Below are 20,915 nucleotides of genomic sequence, written 5' to 3' on the forward strand. Positions count from 1 at the left end.
CTTTTGGAGACGAGGCCTTCATTTGTTGAACTTTCTCTGATTGTTGCAAGGTGCTTGATTTATTCAAACATTGTTATTACGATTTATGTAACTAGATATAATGAGCAGCAAACTGACTTCTTGCTGGCTTTACTGGTCGTTTGTTATTAATAAAGATTTATTTCTTGTCACATAACCTAACATCCGGTTTATCCATGACTGTTATTTTGTAGGCCTATAGAAATAACTCCAGATATAGGCTTTTTAAAGAAACAAATAATTGGCTTTGTTTGTCTGAAAGCACAGTGCTGTCAAACTTTATTCTTGATCTGAGCTGTTCAAAGCGCGCGTTTGACGTTTACTGGGCAGCAACAGGTGCATATCCAGTTTGGATGTGATTTCAGTATACGTGCACAAGCCTGTGATCGCTCTAGCTCGCATTTGTCCATCCCCACACTCAGTGAGAATAATTGACAGCAGTGGATTGACTGCTGCTGTCAGCGCGTCCCCTCGGATCCGCCGTGAATCTGCATGCAGGCACCCGGATGTGGCGAAAATGTTTGGCGCTCCTCTCAGGGTTTGCGCTCGGAAAACATTTTATAATTCAGGTTAACGGCACGGCTCCGGCTCGCGCGTCGACATTTTTGGCTGTTTTTCTTCCAGCGATGAGTTGGATTTAAAACGGATCTTTTCAATGTGGATTCGAGGATGCAAGAAGCAGATGAACAGTCTGAAGGTAAAAACGGTGCGTGGAGCGCAGGAGGAGAGTTGGAGCGCTGCGCGAGACACACATGGAGAGAGAGGGGGCGAGAGCGCTCGTTTGCTTTATTTTCTGGATGTCTGTTTATTTTATGTGATTGTATGATCTGAGACGTGTCAGCGTCCAGGGTGTATTAACAACTTATTTTAGGTCGTGGAGAGAGTCTTAACACTGTGATTGTTTGTTTTAGGTGATTGTAATGGCAGCAATTATTGAATCCACTGGGAGACGAGTTGCAGCTAGTTATCCGAAAAATGGTTGACTATTTTTGGTCTCATATTCTGGTCAAGTGGTCGTTTTGGAGCCATGTGACAGCTTGTGGAGGATGTTTTGGATTTGTGGGTGCTCCACAATGAACTGATCGACGCTAAATCAACTTTCCAAATAGCCCTAGATCCTGTTAGTTTTAAATCACTTTCACTGTTTAGAAGAGGTTCAGACAAGTACTTTGGTGTTTTAAAAAGCTGCCTCAGGTCACAGTATGTCGTTAATAACAGTCTGGGAGTCAACAGTTGTTATCCAGAAACGTGTAACAGATGTGCGACGTCCAGCAGGGCGGCTGGGATTATTCTTGTTACATCTCAGATATGTCAGAGAAGCTGTGATCATCATTAAATAACAGTTTGCGCTTTTTAGTTTGCACTCGTGGTGACATTTGCCTATGTAGTGAGAAGGGTCAGCTGTCTTGCTGAGATGAAACTAGAAATTGTGAATTTGGGTATTGCATCTCCTCTACCATAAGAATAAACAAACCACTTGAATTCAGGCATCAGGATGAATATTATAGTTTTGGTGGTGACTTTTTGTCAACAATAGATTTTTTAACATTTGCACTGTAAAATCTGCCATGTGAATTTTACTTGAAAAAGCTAGGAAATTGATTGCCTTGAAAAGTGTAAGTAAATATAACCATTAGTCTTACTTACTCACCTACTTAAATGTCAGTTATATTTAATTTGTTTGGTGAAGTTGTTGCAACCTTTAAATAACACGTTCAATTAAATCAATCTTTCCATGTTTTAGCAACGTCAGTTTACTGAGCTAATTATCTGTATTCTGCTGGTTGCAAACTAGCCAGTCATGTTTGCATTTTCTGAAACATGTTAAGAAAGAAAATGCAAACTATCAGATCTCCGAACTTCATCATTGGCAAATCCTCTTTGTGATGATCAAGTTAAGTCAAACTAACTTTGTTTACTGAAGTTGCCCACACTTAGATTAGATATATAGTAAACTTAAATTAAGATTAATATATTAACTTTTCTTTTTCAAGGCAATTGATTTCCAAGATTATTTTAGGTAAGATCAACATGACAATTTTTTGCAGTGTTTGCTTTGGTGTATTTTCCATTTATTCACCCTTTCTAGTTGTTTAATAGAAGTTTAATTCATCTTGCTCTCGCCTACTCTCAAAAGTAGAGTCCCGAACAGTATTCAATGCGTTCTCAGGACCTTTCCATGCTCCCTGTCCCAAATTCTTGGACAAAAATTGGGAAAGGAGCAGTCCAGAATTTGTTGCAGAATGATATGAAACTCAAGGAGCTGGTGTTATTAAATGTTTTTAAATATAAAATGAAAGACTTAGAAGCAGGTTCTATAGGATGCCAATGTTTTTAGCCTGCCTGGTTATACCACTGACTTCCAGAAAGTTTTCTTTTGACGTATATTTTAAATACATTTCTGATAAGCGATCAGTTTTGTGGATTTGATCATCTCAGCGTGAGAACTGTTTTGGATGCCATGAAATGTTGGTCAGCTGTGATTGTAGACTCTGCTGTCATTCTGCTGTAGAGCTGCAGTGAACCAAAGTGACTGTGTCAAGGGCACTGTCTTTTTCACTCGTGGTTCGCATTGATTTTAATGACTCTGTCTCTCTCATTAATGCAGGCTGTCATGCTCTCTCTCTCTCTCACCCACACTCTTTCAAACCAATCTTCTTTTTCTTTTCCCTCACTTTTCTGTGTCTTATTGCATCTTCTCCTTGAAATCCAAGTTAAACTTCCATCTTCTTTTGTCCTGATACATATTCATTACATAGACTATTAAAGTTGTACAAGGTGGAATTTTAATGTGAAAATGCACTACTCTTATCTGCAAAAATTAGAAAATAGAAATAGAAAATAAGTAGCTTACCTCCAGTCCCCTAATTGAAGATGACTATTGCAGTTTTCCCAAATAAAATTCAGGCACTTCTCAGCTCACAGAAATTGAAAACATGTCATTATAAATTGAAATACACATCATCCCTTAACTCATAGCGAGTGAGCACTGTTTTTCTTTCTTTTTTTCCTTTCTTTTCAAAAGAACCAGCTGTAGTTACATGAGCGTCTGTGCTTATGTGTTAACTTATGTTATTAGTCGTTTGATTTAAAGATATTTAGGTTTATATTTTGTAGTTAGCCTACTTATAACAACCAAAAACTGCATGAAAAAGTAAGATACCAACAAAAGGTGTCAGTAAAGAGTAGAGGCTGTTGATGAATTAACATGGACAGTATTACCAGCAGTTATTAGCTCGTTTGCAATATATTGATATGAATACCCTGTATAGTAATGTCACAAATATATATTTGAGGTAGTGTGGAAACAATGTCTCTATCACATAGATTGTCCACCTAAGAGCATTTATCCTTTTTATTTATTTCTTTTTCCTTTTATTTCCAGATTCATAATACAACACAAACAATATAAACTGTCTTGGGTGACTGACAGGGTAGAAAATAACACAGTAAAGCCTCTTCCCCTCCACATAAAGATTTGCAACAAAAAAAAAAAAAAACAGACAATGGTAATGGCCTAGTTCTGTAAGCCGCACAGTGAGCACCTGACTGGCTACGCAACAAAAGGTCAGAGGCCCCAGCTTCCCTCCATCAGGACCAGGCTCAGGGTAGAGAGTGCAGAGATTTTTTGCCAAATATGTATAGCTTTGTTGATTTCACTTTTCATGCTGTTGTTCTCATGCAATATTATGACTTGTAATTATTGCACTTTATGATGGCTAAGCCACTGTTGCTGTAATTAACAGTGTTTGCACTGTTAGCACCGTTAGCTGCTGGTTCAGACACTGCCATGTCAAGAGCTGTGTGTAGACATTCCTGGCTTAGATGCTGAATCAAAGATATTATCTGAACGTTGCATAGGCTACAGCTCCTTTAACCATTAAAACTTGAAAAAAATGGCTTGAATCCTTATATGCATAAGAGCAACTTCACAAGAAATGACCCAAAAATTGGTAAGAAATTAGTAGAAAAGTTACCTGAAAATACGCCCAAAAAAAGAGTAAATGTAAAAAACAAAAACAAATAAGAAAATTCCCATAAGTAAATTAAATGCTAAAGAATTGATTTACTAAATACAAAAAGTATCTTTTTTTTCTGGAACATATTTTAAATATGTAATTATAGGAATTATAAATACAATTTCTGAACATTTTCCCATTTTCCCCCACAGCTAATTGTCAGGTTATATTCCTGTCACCTTTTAATCCTTTTTGCAAATTGCAGTGGCTCGTTGCCTTTCCCCCCATGTTTCAAAAGAAATCAAACCAATTTTCTCAGGTTTCAGAAATTTATGGTTGTGAAAGGCGTCTTAGTAAAGCACAAGAAAAATTCCGTTGATCCATGTGCTAAAGAATGAATTTTTCTATGACTAAAAACTTGGATAAAAAGAACTAAGAAAAGCTATTAACAAGTTAGTTTCCTGAAATACACGTACACAGCATCAGCTGTTGCATGGGGAACATGATGTTTGCATATGTTTGTACTCACACTCACAGTCTCACAATGTTATAACCATTTTGTCTGTGTTTTACACTTTCTCCCTCCAGGGGCACAGTATGCCAGCAACAAAAGGACGACTCTCTCCACTGACGCCTCAGCTCTCTGGTCAGAAAGCAACACCCATCTGCACCAGCTCCATCCACCTGAGCCCCTTCAGGCCCCGTCCACCACTGGCAAACCTGTCGGCTCCTCTTCTGGCCTCCTCGGGGCCAACAGTGGCATCCAGAACCCTGGTGGCACTGGCACTGGTGTCAGCCCTGTCCTTGCTTGGCATGCTGCCATTAGCGCTGCTCGCCAAGCACAGGGCGGCGATGTTGCAAAGCCCGACATGAGTTCACGGCCCTCAGTTTGCACCACTGGAGCAGCTCCTGTGGGCTCACTTGCGCAGAGAAAGAGGCAGCAGTACGCCAAAAGCAAAAAGCAGGGAGGATCAACCAACAGCAGGCCACCCAGAGCTCTGTTCTGCCTCACCCTCAACAACCCGATCCGCAGGGCCTGCATCAGCCTGGTGGAGTGGAAGTATCCTTTAGCCCCGAGACAGAGGTTTTGGTTAAATGGATGTATGACAGATGCTGGGGTGTCTCCATGGATTATGTGTTTGTATAGATATAAAGTTCTTTGTAGCTTAGTAGGTGGATGGTGGGGGATTGATAAATTATTGTTTCATTAAATTAACTCAATCTGATGGTGAAATAATTGACCGTAACTCAACTGTTAAAATGGGAACGGCCTTCAGGCTTCAAGTGCTGGACTTTGCAGGGTAACGTTGATATTTTTTTTACCTGGATCCTGGTACATTGTCTAATAGACATAATATTTTTTTTTAAATTGGTCCAGTATTGTGCAAGAATGCTTCTGCTTGCAGCCATGATACAGGCTGCAATGTAACCACTTGGAGCATGTACGCGCTGTCAATTTACATCCATTAAAAGTCCTTGTTTTTGTTACTGACAGGCTCAGATTTTTATCATAAGTATTTGTCAATATTATGGGAAGGATCGCTACAGAGATAGACCTTTTTTGTTAAACAGTAAGATTCTTTTTGTTTAACCAGAAACTTTGAAATAGCTACTGCCAAACCCACCAGACTACATTTAAATGAACATTACAATTATAATTGTAAAACAAGCTTTATTCAAAGTCAACAGAAACAAAGTAAAACTCCCAGAAAACCTTCTTGGCTCATCTGTTCACTGTTCCAACAATCATCAACTGTAGTTTGGTTAAAAAAGCTCTCAATTCACCCAGTTAAATTTGAAAATATGCTGGTTATACACACTAAATTTAATGTTAATTTAATTGGAGTCTGATTGGTTTGGCAATAGAGATTTCTGGGCTGTTTCTGGTCAAACAAAAGGGATCTTACTCCTTAACAAAAAGGTCTTTCTCTGTAGGGATCCGTTAAGTAATGTTGTCAGACCATTATAATAACAATCTGAGCCTATCAGTGGTAAAAAAAACTACACCTTGTAAACTGATTGAGCACACATGCCTGAAGTGGTTACATTCCTGCCTGATTGCTGTTGCTGGTTGCAGCGGTCTTGCTCAATACTGGATTTCCAAATTTCCAAAACTATTGTCTCCATTACTCACTTACACAAAAACATGGAGAAATAGTGTCCAGGTTGAAAAAAAGTATCAAAGTTCCTTGACAAGACAAGACAACACACCTCTGTCATCAACTTAATCAATTATATAATTGAAGCCTTGCTATGTCCAAAGATTCACTAACTTCAAACACACTGATACCATTATATATTTTTAATGTCTCTCTTTGAGATAACCATATTCCTTAACGGTTCCTTTTTTCCAGACCATTTGATATCTTTATACTGCTGTCTATTTTTGCCAACTGTGTGGCCTTAGCCATCTACATCCCCTTCCCCGGAGACGACTCCAACTCAACCAACCAAGAACTGGTGAGTGGCTGGAAAACACAATCTATCTGATAAACTGGGGTTTGCTGACATATGTTATACATCCCCCAGTACACACCACTGCCATGTAGATATTGTGTTGTTGTAAAATGCACAGGAGGATATACTGTGTGATGGTGCAGATCATCAGCATGTTAGAGGGATTTCAAGGCTTTGGTTACAGGTCAGAAGTAACACATTGGCCAAAAATGTGTATTTTTTGTTGTTAGAAAGTGTGTGTTGAGCTAAATTGGATTATGAGAGGAACACATTGCAGTGATGCTTTTGGTCTATACTATCTGCAGGAGTAAAAAGCTGTGGAAATGCCGAGTTTCAGCCAAAGTTGAATTCAAAAAGTGTCTTTTTACTGTAGTTTACTGGTGAGAAGCAGTGCGAACATTCAGAACAGTATTGGTGTTGCATGTTGTTGAAGCCACAGCACTTGAATTGGCTTCAATAAAAGATGCTGTTATATTTTCTTATTCAACCCTAGTGGTAGCAAACCATGCAGATAGATGAGTTTTTTCGCACGTGGACTGTGCCGCTAGCTGCTCGTGCCACTATTTGTCATCAGCCAGATGACACACAAAGGCTAGACAAAACACCTTTGCATGCGTGTGATCGGCTTGACGTGCAGATTGCGTCAGAGGGCTTTCCTGGCAATATTTGGATGTATGTGTCGGGTTTCATTGTTTTGTTGACACACACACAATTACTGGTATACACACATACACACATACATACACTCCACACACACAGCGGGTCATCCCTCTGCGTTTCGCAGCAGCTCCCCATGGTGCGAGAGCGGCACTGAGGTGAAAAGACAGAGAGGCAGTGAGAGATGAAAACCTGCTTGTTTTGATGCCCATATAATGACAGTGTAATCTGACTATAGAAAAACTATACTATTATATTATTTAACCTTTGTAATGTTTTGCTGTGAAAACCTTGTATGCCCAAATCGTGAAAATCAACAAACGTAAATCTGCAAAGTTTTACCAAACAAACAAAACAAAACAAAATTAAACAAAAATTTACTTTCCACTCAGAGGATCTCACAGCAGGCGTTGGACTTGTCATAGTAGGTGAAGCACAGATGAAACTATTGACATTAACGATGGCTCTGTTCTATTTAAGTGTGGCAGTAAGTCATGGCAGTGAGCCAGTATGCACAATACCAGGACCCTGAAACTGATGCTGACATTTTAACAGCTTGTGTTCCCAAGTCTGTCCCCACACTGTTTGCACTGTCAGTGGTAGAGCAAGCTCTGGCTGATTTCATGTGTCCTGTAGTAATTGTAAGTAGTAAAGATTGTTTCTGGTTTGTTGGACAGGTGTTTTCACTTGCCTTGCTTGATTAGACCTTTTTTTTGGATCTGCATTGCCGTCTACTGTTTGGGCTTGATTGATATTGATATCTCACTGCAATGTCCTGCTAGTTTTGTTGCACCTTCATGGATGGGACTGGTATCATTTTTAAAAATGTATGAAAGGTAAGCTTACTTAAAGGAATACTTTACCTCCCAAATGATCACTTTTATCAATTACTTACAAACTCTGCCACAACTCAGTATAATCCAATCTAGTCGTATTCTTAATATTGCCCATCAGACAGCCCTTTGCAACAGGGCAGACAAACACATCTATGCTCTCTCTGAAGCCAGACTCCATTGACAAAAGCAGTAATTTTACCTCACTGAACACAGGAGCTGCCTGTCTACTGCTGACTAGTTTGTTTGTTATTGAGTAACTTTGGTGTTTCAAAGGCTTAGTTCTGATTGTCTTCTATTATTATTTCAAGATGGTTTAGCCTTAGAGCTAGATTTTTGTAGTCAAAACACAACAAGACAGAACAAATACATATCTAAATTGGAAACAGCATTAAGATTAAATTCTTAATACCTATGGGAAAGGATGTGCACTGATAAAGTTTTGGGTTTACGCACTTCATTTAAAGTCATTACACCACAGATTTTATTGCCAAAAGAGCAGTATAATTTTGTGGTAGTAGTTTAATCCTGCAAGTATGGCAATGTCCTCAGACGACTTTGTCATGCAGTGCAAACATTTGCTTTTTTCTTTGAGGCCAGCAAGAGACCTTTTTAGCTTCATAGGGGATTGTGTGTGTGAGTGTGTGTGTGTTTGTGTGTTAGTAGTTTGTGTGTATAGTTAGAGATGGACACAGAGAGACGTAGCATGTTCCCTCAACAGATGGGGATTATTAACGCTGTCCAAGTCATCACTCACTGCACAATGTACAGTATGTGTGTGTGTGTGTGTATGTTTGTGAAGCTTTTTGCATCTCTGTAAGAGTCACATGTCCAGCTGCTCTTTTCTGCTTTCAGAGATGAGATGTTGAATCATCTGCAATTTGTCATTAATTGCTATTTTTTCCTTTCTAACAGTTTGTTTGGTCACAGTAAATATTTAATCAGAGTTGTTTAAAAAAGTATTATGATTTTTGTATAATGTGCTGGAGATACAGTGTCCTTGCTTCTTTGTGGTTGTTAATATTCTGCAATATTAGAAATTGGTAGTTGATCTTTCATTCGATTTTGTACACAGAATTTTTTCCTCATATGAAATTAAGTCCATTCCATAAATTCACTCTTTGGTAGGTGCACATTTTATAACAACCACTGAATGTGTGAAAGGACATTTAATTTCATGCATGACACTTAGGTGGAATTATGTTTAGCTTTTCAATAAAAAAACATTTTTCTTCTGCAAAATTTCAAAGTGCAAAATGCTTATATATATATATATATATATATATATATATATATATATATATATATATATCCTCCATAGTTGTGTGCGGATATTATATATAGTTATAGACCGTTAACAACATACATTCTACAGAAGACATACATGTTGTTTTTTTTTAACTCATTCAACTTGCGGGAAACACAGGTTGACTCTCTCTCCACAGTAGTATTTCCTACTGCTTCATACTTTTTTAGAGAGTGTGTAGGTGTTATTTGATCGGCTCTTTTTGATGGGAGAGAGGAAGAGAAATAGACAGTCGGGGGACACAGCTACACCAGCTAAAAGAAGTCCTCACATGAACTTATCCAGTAATGTGATGTAATTATCCAGATTATTAAGTCAGTTGGTGTCTGCTACTTAGCTAATAAGATTTTATGACGCATCTTTTAAATCGCTCTTAAATGGCACTTTTGTATGTTTTATCCTGTTAAATATGAATGCTTACACTTGAGATTAGAACCTGGCAGATTAATTAGTCTGTCGATATTTTGGGCTACTCGTGGCCTATCAGTTATATTTGTGTTGATGTATGTTGTGTGAATTATGACAGCATAATAACTACTTTTTATACAATGTAGAAAAATATGTTTTGGTTAATAAAGAATTATGTCAATGAATTTTCCACCTTAGAGCATATCAGTTTACAGTATTGTGACAAGAAAGGCAGTACCCTCAGGATGTACTGTTAATCTGACAATAACAGAGGTTTTCAGAGGTCAGTAACCTTAATAACTGCTGCAAAATTCAGCTTGTTTACAAATTACATAAACTATCATGTGATGAACAACACATTATAAACACTAACAAATAAACAAATAACATACAAATATTAGTTCATAATAGTTAATATCAAAAATAGTACAAATCACTGCATTTCACTATTATTTGTAGCAGAAAACAGAAAACTTAACAAAGTGCTAAGTCAAGCAGCAAGCAGGCATAATGGGATATTGCTGCTGTATCACTGCTATACCCTCAGCAGTGGCAGTTTGTGCATCACAGCTGATCAGACAATGGTGCAAAGTCAAGTGGTATTATCCCTCTTAGTTGCTAAGTAGTTTATGAATTACATCACTTTAAAGTTAATAAACAATGACCCCATCATTCTCACTTTTCAGTATATCTCTGATATAATCCTGTCCCTGACAACTGTCATGTCACTCATGCTTATCTGTCGACCTGCGGGCTCCTGTGTGCCACGTGCCATGCAGAGATGGACAGAAAACGAGTAGAAGGTAAACAATAGTTCACAACACAACCTATTATAAGACAACAGCAGCAGTGATCAGCTTATTGTGTGTTTGATCAGGAACTGATCGTTTTGCCCTCGATCTGATATAAATGAATAATGTGACTGTGATGACTTATTAATGCACCTGATATCATTATCATAATCACACCGTTGTTTTTTCAGGGAAACTGACCGAGCATTAAGGTCTTTAACAGCAATGCCCTGAGTTTACTTTAGTGGGCTCAAAGGATGATAGCAATCACAATAATACGATGAATTCCACATAAACAAATAACTAGCAGCAATGTCGGTCAAAAGTCATAAACAGCAATAAAAATAGTGAAAAAAAAAGATGAAAAAGTTAAATAGCAAACAAATCTGCCGTTAGCCATGGATATGTAACAACAGCAACAACAGAAAAAAAACAATAAAATGCAGAAAATAAAAACAATAAGTACCATGTCTGTGAATTAACCAAGGCAGGAACACTGTACAATAACCATACTATCTATCAAACACTTAAAATGATCTACAGACACATCCCTCTTGTAAATTGTTCCATTTATTTGGTGCAAAAAAAGCTAAAAACTAATTTACCAAGCTCAGTACTCACCTGAGGCGTTTCAAGGGATAAAAATTCAAGTGAGTATGTGTGATGAGAAATGGATTTGATTTTTAAAAGAGAGATTAGGTGGAGGGGTAACTTTCAGAGTAATGCCTTAAACAGCAGGCAGCGTATTTCCCTTCTGTCAGAGAAAAGACCACCCCACAATCTGAGTTCACAGTGGTGAGCCAGTGATATAATGTAGGGAACTGTGGTAAACTGTGTCAAGTGATGTGTGGAACCATTTGCATGCATATGCATAACGTATATGCTACTTTGCTTGGAAAAGGTAACATATCAGTTAGATGTTTAGGCATGGGTTACCAATAATCATGAAGGGCTGATCTACGCTATCTTATTTCAAGTCAAAAGATTTTAGATGTTTACAGTGGAATTTAGGATTAGGAAACAGTGGCTCTGTCACTTTGTTATTTTTTAGGGAGGAATTTGTCCTTATTTTCCATTATTTATGTATTTTTGAGAGATTTCATATTTTTTAATGCAAGACAAAAACAAAGTCACAAGAGTAAAGACAGACAGATAAAGGGCTTAGCTAGCAGGTCTTCACTTCCCTCTGGGTGTCACTGTCTTGGCAGCGATTACCTTTCTGGGTTCTTCAGCAAACTTCACAACTCTCCATTTTTTGGCAAAGTTCCTCCCCAACCTCAATGGCCTCGAATTTGCCAGTTTCTGCCTGAGCCTTCAACTCTATCTCCTTCTCGAGAATTCGAATGAGCTGCAATACGTCGTGGCAGAGACCTTTTTGTTTCTCGCTATCCATTAGCCTGGTTGCAAGAGTCTTCCTTATAGCTGAATGCACCTTGGAGATTTTTTCCATTTCAGCCCATTCTTGGCAAAGAGCTTCCAGGATCTCAAAGTCCCTGAGGCTGGCTGTCTCATTCTGGTCCCTCAGGTGGTTTTGCTTCTGGAGTAGCTCCACAGTCACCTGTTGGAGATCATCCTTTGCCTTCTTCTCTGTTGTGTACCTGCTGGCCATGTTCTCTGTGCTTCTCTCCAGTGTGTTGAGTGTCTGCAGGGCATTGTCAGCATTATCAAAGCACTTTGAAACCTTGAGGACCCTTTGCATAGCACTTCTTTGCAAAGTGCCTCTGCAACCTTGATCGCCTCAGATTTGTCAGCCTCTTCCTGGGCCATAATTCTTTGTCCTTCTGAGAGATCTGGTTTAGCTGCAAATGTTCCTACTGTAGGTCTTCTACCTTCGTTTTAAGCTCAGTATCAAGCATCTGGGTCGTAACTGAATGCTCATCTGAAATGTTGTGCATCTCCTCCAGTTTCCGTATAAGTTCATCTGTTCAATGTCAGCAGCCTCACTTGCTTTGGCTTCTGCCTTGGTCCTCAGCTTCCTCTCTATTTGGAGCTGGTGGTTGAGCTCCATCATATTTTCAGAGAGAACTTTTCGTTTCTTTTTTTTTTTCCATTTTGAGCAAACAACTGGTATTCAGCAGCACACTTGACCTCTAGGTGTTGACCAGGTGTTTGCGCTGGTAAGGAAATGGCCATCTTTACGTTGTTCACTTTGTTGACATTCATGGATTGAACTCTGAAGCTTTTCTTCTTCCTCTCTGCTGAGAGCTTGTTTTTTAATGCAGTTTTATGGCTACATTCTCAAGCTTGAGGGCGTTGCGGTTGCTGCAAAGCAGCCTGAGCTCGTTCTCAAACATCTCAAAGAGTTCCATGGTGTGTTTGTGGCTCCCCAAGTTCTCCATCTTCTGATATCCTCAGTTCTTACTCTGAAAGAACTTGTTTCTACTAATAGTCTAATGAGAGATATGTCTTACAGACTGTAATAAATGTTTTTCTCTACTCCAAATCATAGGTGACCTATACTTTTTAATTTGACAGAGAGTGATGGTAATAGACAGACTGTCAGTAAGGCAGTTTGCTGTGTTAGTGAGGTAAATAGCCAGCTATGGTTTTAATTCATATTCAAATTCAATTCAATTCAATTCAATTCAATTCAATTCAATTCAATTCAATTCAATTCAATTCAATTCAAATTACTTTATTAGTCCCCAAGGAGCAATTGAAAGGCACATCGATTTGCACATGTTAATTTACACATAGGACAACTCACACATAGCAATAAATAGAAAAAAGGAGTAAGACACAAAGAAGACAAAGTGCACTGCTGTTGGCAAACCTTAATGTTGTAAGTTTTTATTAAGTCTAGTCTAATTTTGTCAGTTCCATAGTCTGTATGAAATAATGGACGTAATTACCATGACGTCACCAATTGGTTTGTGCATTGTCGTTTTGAAGCCTTGAGTTTTGCATTTTGGCAGTTGCCATTTTGGATTAATGGAGCCAGAGGTGACCATATTTGGACGACAGGCTGGCGCTGTGGATAGTGCATTAGTGGTTTGAGTCTGTTGAATGTTGACATCCGCTACATTGCTACCCAGTTGGTGGAGAGCTATGCATGAATGGCACAAAATGTAACTGACCTGTTGTTCATAAAAAACGACCAATTTCAACCTGTACCTTTCAGGTCTTTTTGCGAGGCACCAGTTCTGTTTCTGTGTTTTACAAAAATAATTTTCATCCCATTCATACAAGTGTAACATATACCATTCATGGTTGCTTTCAGTGAAGAAATGTCACTGCAGGTCATGAGTTTTTGACATGTGTATTTGAGTATGTGTTTTATAAGAGATTGTGTGTGAGTATGAGGGACTGAGAATGCAGGAGGAGAGCGAAAGTGTTTGCATGAGCTGTGTGTGCGGGTAGAGGTTGAGGGATTAAGCTGGGCAGTGGATTAGTCGTCAGTAAATGAGTGGAGGTTGCAGGAGAGGGGGAAAGAGAGAGATGGATGGATTGATGGGAGGATTGGTGGACGGGTGGAGAGATGCAGGGCAGGAGCTTACAAATGGGAGGTACCATCCGGCAAATGTCTTTACATGTTTATTTTATTATAGTCATTTGTAAAAAAAAAACCCAAAACATTATTCTCAAAGAAACAGCAGAGATGCTCTGTATCTGATTTAGCTACTTTTCATCAGGTGTTAAATTGAACTCCTCCAAGTTGCACCTGGCTTATATTTGAATGCTGAAATCAGAATTTGTCTACATGATAAATTCTTACAGGCTCAACATATTTATTTTCAATCAATTTTCACACAAGTAATGACTAAAAAAAGATTTTCATATTGGATTTAATCACAAAGTTGTTCTGGCCACCACAGTTCACAGTTAGATTTTTTTTCTTTTTTGTTTTGTTTTTTTGCACAAACAAAACAGCAGAAATACAACAGAAATGAAGACAAACGTATTCAAGTGAGATTAAAGAAGCCGTAGTGGCTTGTAAGGAATCTCACCTGATGTTAACAGGTAATACAGCCCTGAATAGGATTCCATTTAAAAGTTAAAAGTGGAGAAATTAATTGGGAGAAACTAAAACAGTGCTCCTCATTATGCTGCAAAAATAAATAAATATTTATAAAATTGTAATACATAAAAAAAAAAACAACCTCAAAAATAGTGAAACTACAAAACCTGCACTGCAATTACTTTTTTCCCAAATATTTAACACAAATGCGAATAAATAAACATATTTGTAAAAATTAAACTGTGCACCCTTATCTTGCATTATTCCGTATCACTTTAGCATGTGGACAACAACACACAACAAAAGCAATTAATATAAACATATAACTTAGATATTTTTGGACAGACTCCTTATTCAGTTTAGAATCTCAATAACTGACTGCAACTGAAATGTACTCAAACAAACAGGAGAAGTGCAAGGCCATGAAATTATATGATGTGTTTTGTTATTCTGCACATTTCTGTCATTGCTGCCAGCTCAACTTGAAGTTACTCATGAATTACATGCCAACATAGATATCAAAAGTCACCCCAAATACAACATGCAGGAAGAAATTTGAAATTGATCATGAAGGCCTGCTGTTTTCTTATTTGTGACCTTTTGTTTTGTTTGTTGCTCCCACTCATGTGTCATGCTCTCTCTTCAGCTCTCCATTACTCTCAGATTACTAAATTTGTCCCTCTGTCTACTTAACTGTCTCAGTCTCTTCCTACGCCTTTCCATTCTTACTTTTTTCCTCTCCATATTCTCTCCTCAGTTATTCTCTTCTCTATTTAACACACCCCACCTCCTTTCTCCCCCCACCTCCTCTTCCTGTGCAGAATGGAGAATGATTAATATCCTATTAAGCCGGTTAGTGATTTAGCAGACTTATGACGGCCCCTTTGACCGCTATCTGACTAACATACACTGCTGATCAGCCTATAATCCCATAAGAGTCCTATATGAATCTGCTGTATGAGAGGAGGTGTAAGAGACGTAGTGTGTGTGTGTGTGTGTGTGTGTGTGTGTGTTTGTGTGTGTGTGTGTGTGTGTGTGTGTGTGTAACTCTGAGTGAACAGCTTAAAAGCATGTGTGTACCTTATAGTGGACATGCTCAGTCAGGTTTGTGAAAAAAGAACGCAGACAAATGATCATAAAATGCAGTCTTTATGTGATTTGTTGTTGTTTCAAGGATTGTATTCATATTTTCTGAGGATAGAGTAACAAACTGTCAGATAAATCATATGAAAAAACTATACAGTAATCTGCGGAGTAAGCTGCAACCCTGCATCATACTGTACAATACAGAACTCTATATTGTTGTTTTCAAGGCATTTATAATGTATACATGGTCATGTGTAAATGTATGATGTATGGTGTGCATGTGTATGAATGGGTGCCTATGTATGTAGATGTATAGTTTTTATCATTTTTTTGTAATTTAAAATCATGTATAGATATATTTCTTTTAATTTTTTTATTGGCGAAATGACGACAAGATGGTGACGTGTGACAAATAAGCATAGTATAGATATATTTCTACTTTTCTTAATGTAAATTCTGCTTCTATTTTAGATATTAACTCTAAACATTAATGTTTATAAACTCAAACACAACTAGGTCAAGATAATCATGTAGATAATATAGCTGTAATGTCTTTTTTTTTTTTTTTTACTAATTTGCAGGTAATAAGCAGGGCATCCTTTAGATTTTCATAGAAATGCAACATTAATATTGTGTTAATCTCTGTGTAATAATGATGTGATATGAAACATAGTATACAAAAATCCTATCATTTAGATTAAAATGCATGTTCATCTATAAAGTAAAATTGTTTTTCTGGTGTTTTACCAGAACAGTCCTATGATTTACAAAATAAAATATACAGTCTGAGGCATTTTATATCTTACATTGATTCTGTAGATTTTGTCATTAATCACACAATGATATTTTTTTTCTTAAATGGTAAGAAGCTGTTGAGTCATTACTGAGCTCTCTCTGAGCACCTGCTGTATAAAGAAACCTGGCATGAAGTGAAAGGAGCAGCTATGATAGTCAATGAGAACATGTATTGTAAGTGCTACACTGCATTGGCATTTAAATTAATAGATAATTCACAATGAAAAGAAGTAAAAGACTCTTATAAGTAGATAATATTTTTTCAATATTCTAGACTCTGAAATGTCCTCAGAGAATCATGAGATGAAGTTAACCTCACTGGATGTGTTTGCATTCTGTCCTCATTTTTGGAGTCCATTTTTACTGCATGTGGGTGAGCCTTCATGAACAGCATGAGTCAGAGATCAAAGGGTAAATAATATTTTGGCTAATGCTGGTGTGGATATTGTAGCATGGTAACGAGCCACATCATTTTCTGATTAAAACCATAGGCGGACTCAGCAGCAGGGGGGTTTTACTGCGCCCGAGTCATGACATCAAGTCAAAGCACACAGCAGAAAACCTCCAGACTTCACCCTAATTTCATTTGCCTCAAATTAAAAACTGATTTTCATAAACCTGGCTGCAAAAATGAAATCTCCATGGCAATTTGTTTCCACTGTAATTTCAGTTTTGCAATTTTGAACAAGTCTTTGTAGGTTTAAAGTCTGACTGTTTTGTCTCAATCTATTATCAGATGAGTCGAGGTCACTAACGGCACATAAAACCTGTATGACTGTCAAACCGAGTTCCTTTTGTTTCTTAATAGTTTCAGGTTTAACCTTGAAGGGATTCATTGTGCAGAAGGTTTAGGAACTTTTGGCTTTACCTCTAACAACTGTGTTAGTGTAGTATTGCAGCTTTTTTAAATGCAATGAATAATCTTGCGTTTATATTTTACACATTTGTGCTATGCACATATTTATTAATTTCTATCTTTCATATATTTTGTGCACATTTTCTTCTGCACACATTTGTACCTATTTCATATATTTCTTGTGCACATATTTGTATATATTGTGCACATATTGGTAAATATTTCTTATGTGTTTAGTGCAAAAATTTGTACATATTTCTTATATTTCTTGTGCACTTGTTTGTACATATTTCTTATCTTTCTTGTGCACATTTTTGTACATATTTCATATATTTTTGTGAAAAAGTTTGTAGTATTATTTACATTTTTGTGCACATATTTATATATTTTTTTAACATTTTCTTGTGCACATTTCTGACACTAATGAGCTTATATTGTAGCATGATGCTATTTTTTCTGCTTGCATATTTCTTGTTATTTTTATTATTTTGTAGTATAAAGACACAGAGACTGTAATGTCTTTCACTTTCCCCCTGGGGAGATTTCAAGTACTCTGAATCTGATTATATTGTTCAGACATGCAGCTCATGTTTATGGTGTTAGTATCGTGAAAGTGAAGACAATCCGTCAAAGCAAATAAACAAAGAGAAGAGGGCACATGGCATTTCATTGTCACAAACTGTAATGATTGTTTTGTCTGTACATTTCTCCTCAATAATTCAAAAACATGTTCGAGTTAGTTGTATAACAGCAATCATAAGACCTGAATGCTGTAAGGTGGGCAGGCTAATCCAGAACAGCCGAAAGGGAGTGATTTCATTCAGTTGTGTGTGTGTGTGTGTGTGTGTTTATACATGCATGTTGTTTATCAGTCAGACAGTCAAAGCAAAGACTATATGTTTGTGACCTCAGAGGATGAGGCATCTGCCCAAACTGTGTGTGTCTCTGTGCTTGTGTGCATCCATTCATGCAGGATGAATGCCTGTTTGCACGTAATCCATAGCTTGTACACACAGTCTACACACACACTTGTGTATATATGTATGTGCATGTGTTGCAATGATGTATGACATGGTTTTTTTTTGCGTGTGTGTGTGATTCTGAGAACAGAATGTCAGGTTGCGTCATTTTTCTCTAAGTCAGGGATTAAAGGTTTATAGAGGAAGGGAAATGAGAGTCACACTAAGCAGCACTGCTCTATCAAGCACGTGAGTGTGTGGGCGTATATGGGCGTGTCTTCTTCTTTGCGTGTGTGTTTGTACGTGTGTGTTGAAAAGAAAGACAGAAGTGAGAGAGTTTTGGTGTGATGCTATCCCATTTGTGACAGTATTGAGTATCAGCTGTCATTTTAAAGCATGTAAAATGAGAAAGAGAGCAGGAAAGCGATCAATTGATTGTATTGGTGATCAGTCTATAGGGCAGCGTGTGACTGGTTGTTGACCCACTAAGTTGTCAGCCTTTAGGGCAGTATTGTGATGCAAACATACACAGTCAAACACACTATAATATCTGCACACACAGTAACATCCATCTGATTTTTAATCATCTGAGTCTTCAGTCTGTTTGCATGTCTCTATATGCATGTGTGTACTGTATGTGTGTGTGGGCGGGTGTAAGAAAGGATGTAGGTATCTTTATGTGAGTGTGCAGTATGTGAGGTCAGGCCCTCTCATTAACAGCCAGGCACTGGGAAGCATGGATGGTGTGTGCGTGTATGTGGTACATGTTTGGATACCGAGATGGATTTTTATTAAAATTGTTCTGGCTATTGGTGAAGATAGCTGACGTCACGCCTGTGAATCAAAAATCTCATTAAATGAATACATAGCTATCCCGTTATGAAGTTATAAAAACACATGAACATAATCCCTGGCACATATTCGGTGGTCAGTGTTTTCATTGTATTATTCAAAGGCAGGTATTACATTTCGAGGAAGCGGACACACATTCAGCCACGTTGGACCACTGCTGTCCGGGTCAGGTGGCTTTGACAGTCAGGACATAACGTGTGTGGTGTTAAAGGATGCTGACTGTTTTCCTTCTGATCAAATCGATGCTTGATGCCATCTTTCAGATGATTGTGAACAACACTGGAACATTTTTAAGATTGGAATCAGGACTGTTAATTGACGTTATCCTGAGAAAGTTTGGTGCCAATGCAGGAAAAATGGCTTTTCCTTTATGTAGACCCTTTTAGGGCCAACATCATGGTGACGTCACAGTATTAGCTGGAGGTAAAAGAAAGAAAAACTGGAGGAAAACACCGGTCTCCTGATACATCCATGGGTAACACATTACCACTGCAGGAGTGCATAGGTGTCTTAAAATGTCTTGCTGTGTTGTTGGGTGACAGAATGTAAGAGGTAATGGCTCAGCATAGACTATATAGATTTTTGTTTTGGCTTCACTCTGGGGGAGGTGTCATGTTGTCCATCTTATATACAGTCTATGATCAAAACACACAGATACACATGTCACTTGAACAGCTTCCTCTGTTTTGTTTTGTGAATGAAACTAGCGCTATAAGTTAGCATTATAGAGAAATCCAATATTCCTTTTAATACCGCCTCAATTTCTTATTAGGAGGACATGATGACCTTTAATACACATAATGTTGTTCATCCCTACAACAGTAAATACTTTTTACCTTACCCGACTTCTGTCCTCGCCATAGGGTGGGCAGAATTTTGGACCGCATGACACAAAATTAATTAGTTAAATCATGGTAATACAAAAAAAGTCCTGTACATGGCTGTTTAAGACATAATAATAGGCATCAAGTTTGTCTTGATTATACACACCTAAGTGTAAATGTCCGTCCGTTCGTCGTCCGTTCCACCTCAGCAATCCTGTCACATCATCCATCCATTGAGTAACAGTATAGGAAGGAGCAAGGAAAGGACCTGGAAAAAGTACTTAAAAATTATAGTACATATATAATTATGATCATGATAAATGTAGTTTTCCCAAGTTTTTTTCTTTTTTCTCTGGACATTTTTCCCTGGCTTTAAAAAAAAAAAAAGTTTTCTAAATCTACTAATTTGTTGCAATATGTGGATAATTTCTTACCAAGTTGCTCATGGCTTTTTTTGGTTTTCCCCATTTTTTAAATTTACATCAAGTGACAACGCTGCTCACACACTCGCTTTCGACACAAATAGACGTCCTAAAATTAGTCCACTAAATGTATAAAATAAAGAGGATATGGATATGAGTGTATATTAAAGATGTTTTATATTTTGTTATTACTTCTGTTGCTGATTACATTTTAATAAATCTGTATGAGAGTTTTGGGCATTTGATAATGTCCCAATGCTCGCATGTTTTGATTTGCCAGATTGGCAGAAACCTGCAGCACTGAGGGACGGATGGCAGGATGGATGTATGGATGGAGAGATAAAGGCATGAAGAGTGGGTGGTATAGTGTGAAGAAGACCATTCTTAATGTTCTTAAAGCTTCATTTACCCTGTTGGTTCACAGTCTGTTAAAGCGCACTCACTTTCTACTGTCGCCGTGCGTGTGTGTGTGTGTGTGTGTGTGTGTGTGTCTTTACTGTGCTACCACACCATGAGCAGAAAAGAAGGTTTATGTGTGGATCTTGTTAAAGCATATTTTGGAAACCTTCGGTGTTGTTAACAAAGGAACTGCAGTATGTTCAAGATTATCATCTAGTGTGCGTGTTTGTGTGTCAAACCTGAATGTTTAGTTAACTAACCAGTGACCACTAACAAAACATTCATTTATGATTATTTTGATAATAGAGGATTCTGTTAAGTCATTAAGTTGGTAG

At 37.7% G+C, this 20,915-nt stretch overlaps 1 protein-coding gene across 22 annotated transcripts in view; it reads left to right on the forward strand.

Annotated features, from left to right (window-relative positions):
• The window catches only part of cacna1db (calcium voltage-gated channel subunit alpha1 Db), a 104,008-nt gene that overhangs the window by 459 nt on the left and 82,634 nt on the right, over nt 1-20,915 (forward strand). For 19 of the 22 annotated variants that reach the window (XR_015777541.1, XM_088082385.1, XM_088082384.1 and 16 more), the window contains exons 2-3: nt 4,566-5,037; nt 6,332-6,437. Coding sequence is in view for 21 of the 22 variants with exons in the window: in XM_088082385.1 (XP_087938511.1) it covers nt 4,566-5,037; nt 6,332-6,437 (578 nt within the window). In the remaining variant the exon portion in view is untranslated. Of the gene's footprint in view, nt 1-493; nt 716-4,565; nt 5,038-6,331; nt 6,438-20,915 lie in introns of those variants that run through there. The other 3 variants (XM_088082372.1, XM_088082378.1, XM_088082386.1) reach the window with 2 other exon arrangements.

The sequence above is a fragment of the Plectropomus leopardus genome, chromosome 9 (genome assembly GCF_026936395.1).
Source record: "Plectropomus leopardus strain MGB_pleo_1.0 chromosome 9, ASM2693639v1, whole genome shotgun sequence".
NCBI classification, from domain to species: Eukaryota; Metazoa; Chordata; class Actinopteri; order Perciformes; family Serranidae; genus Plectropomus; species Plectropomus leopardus.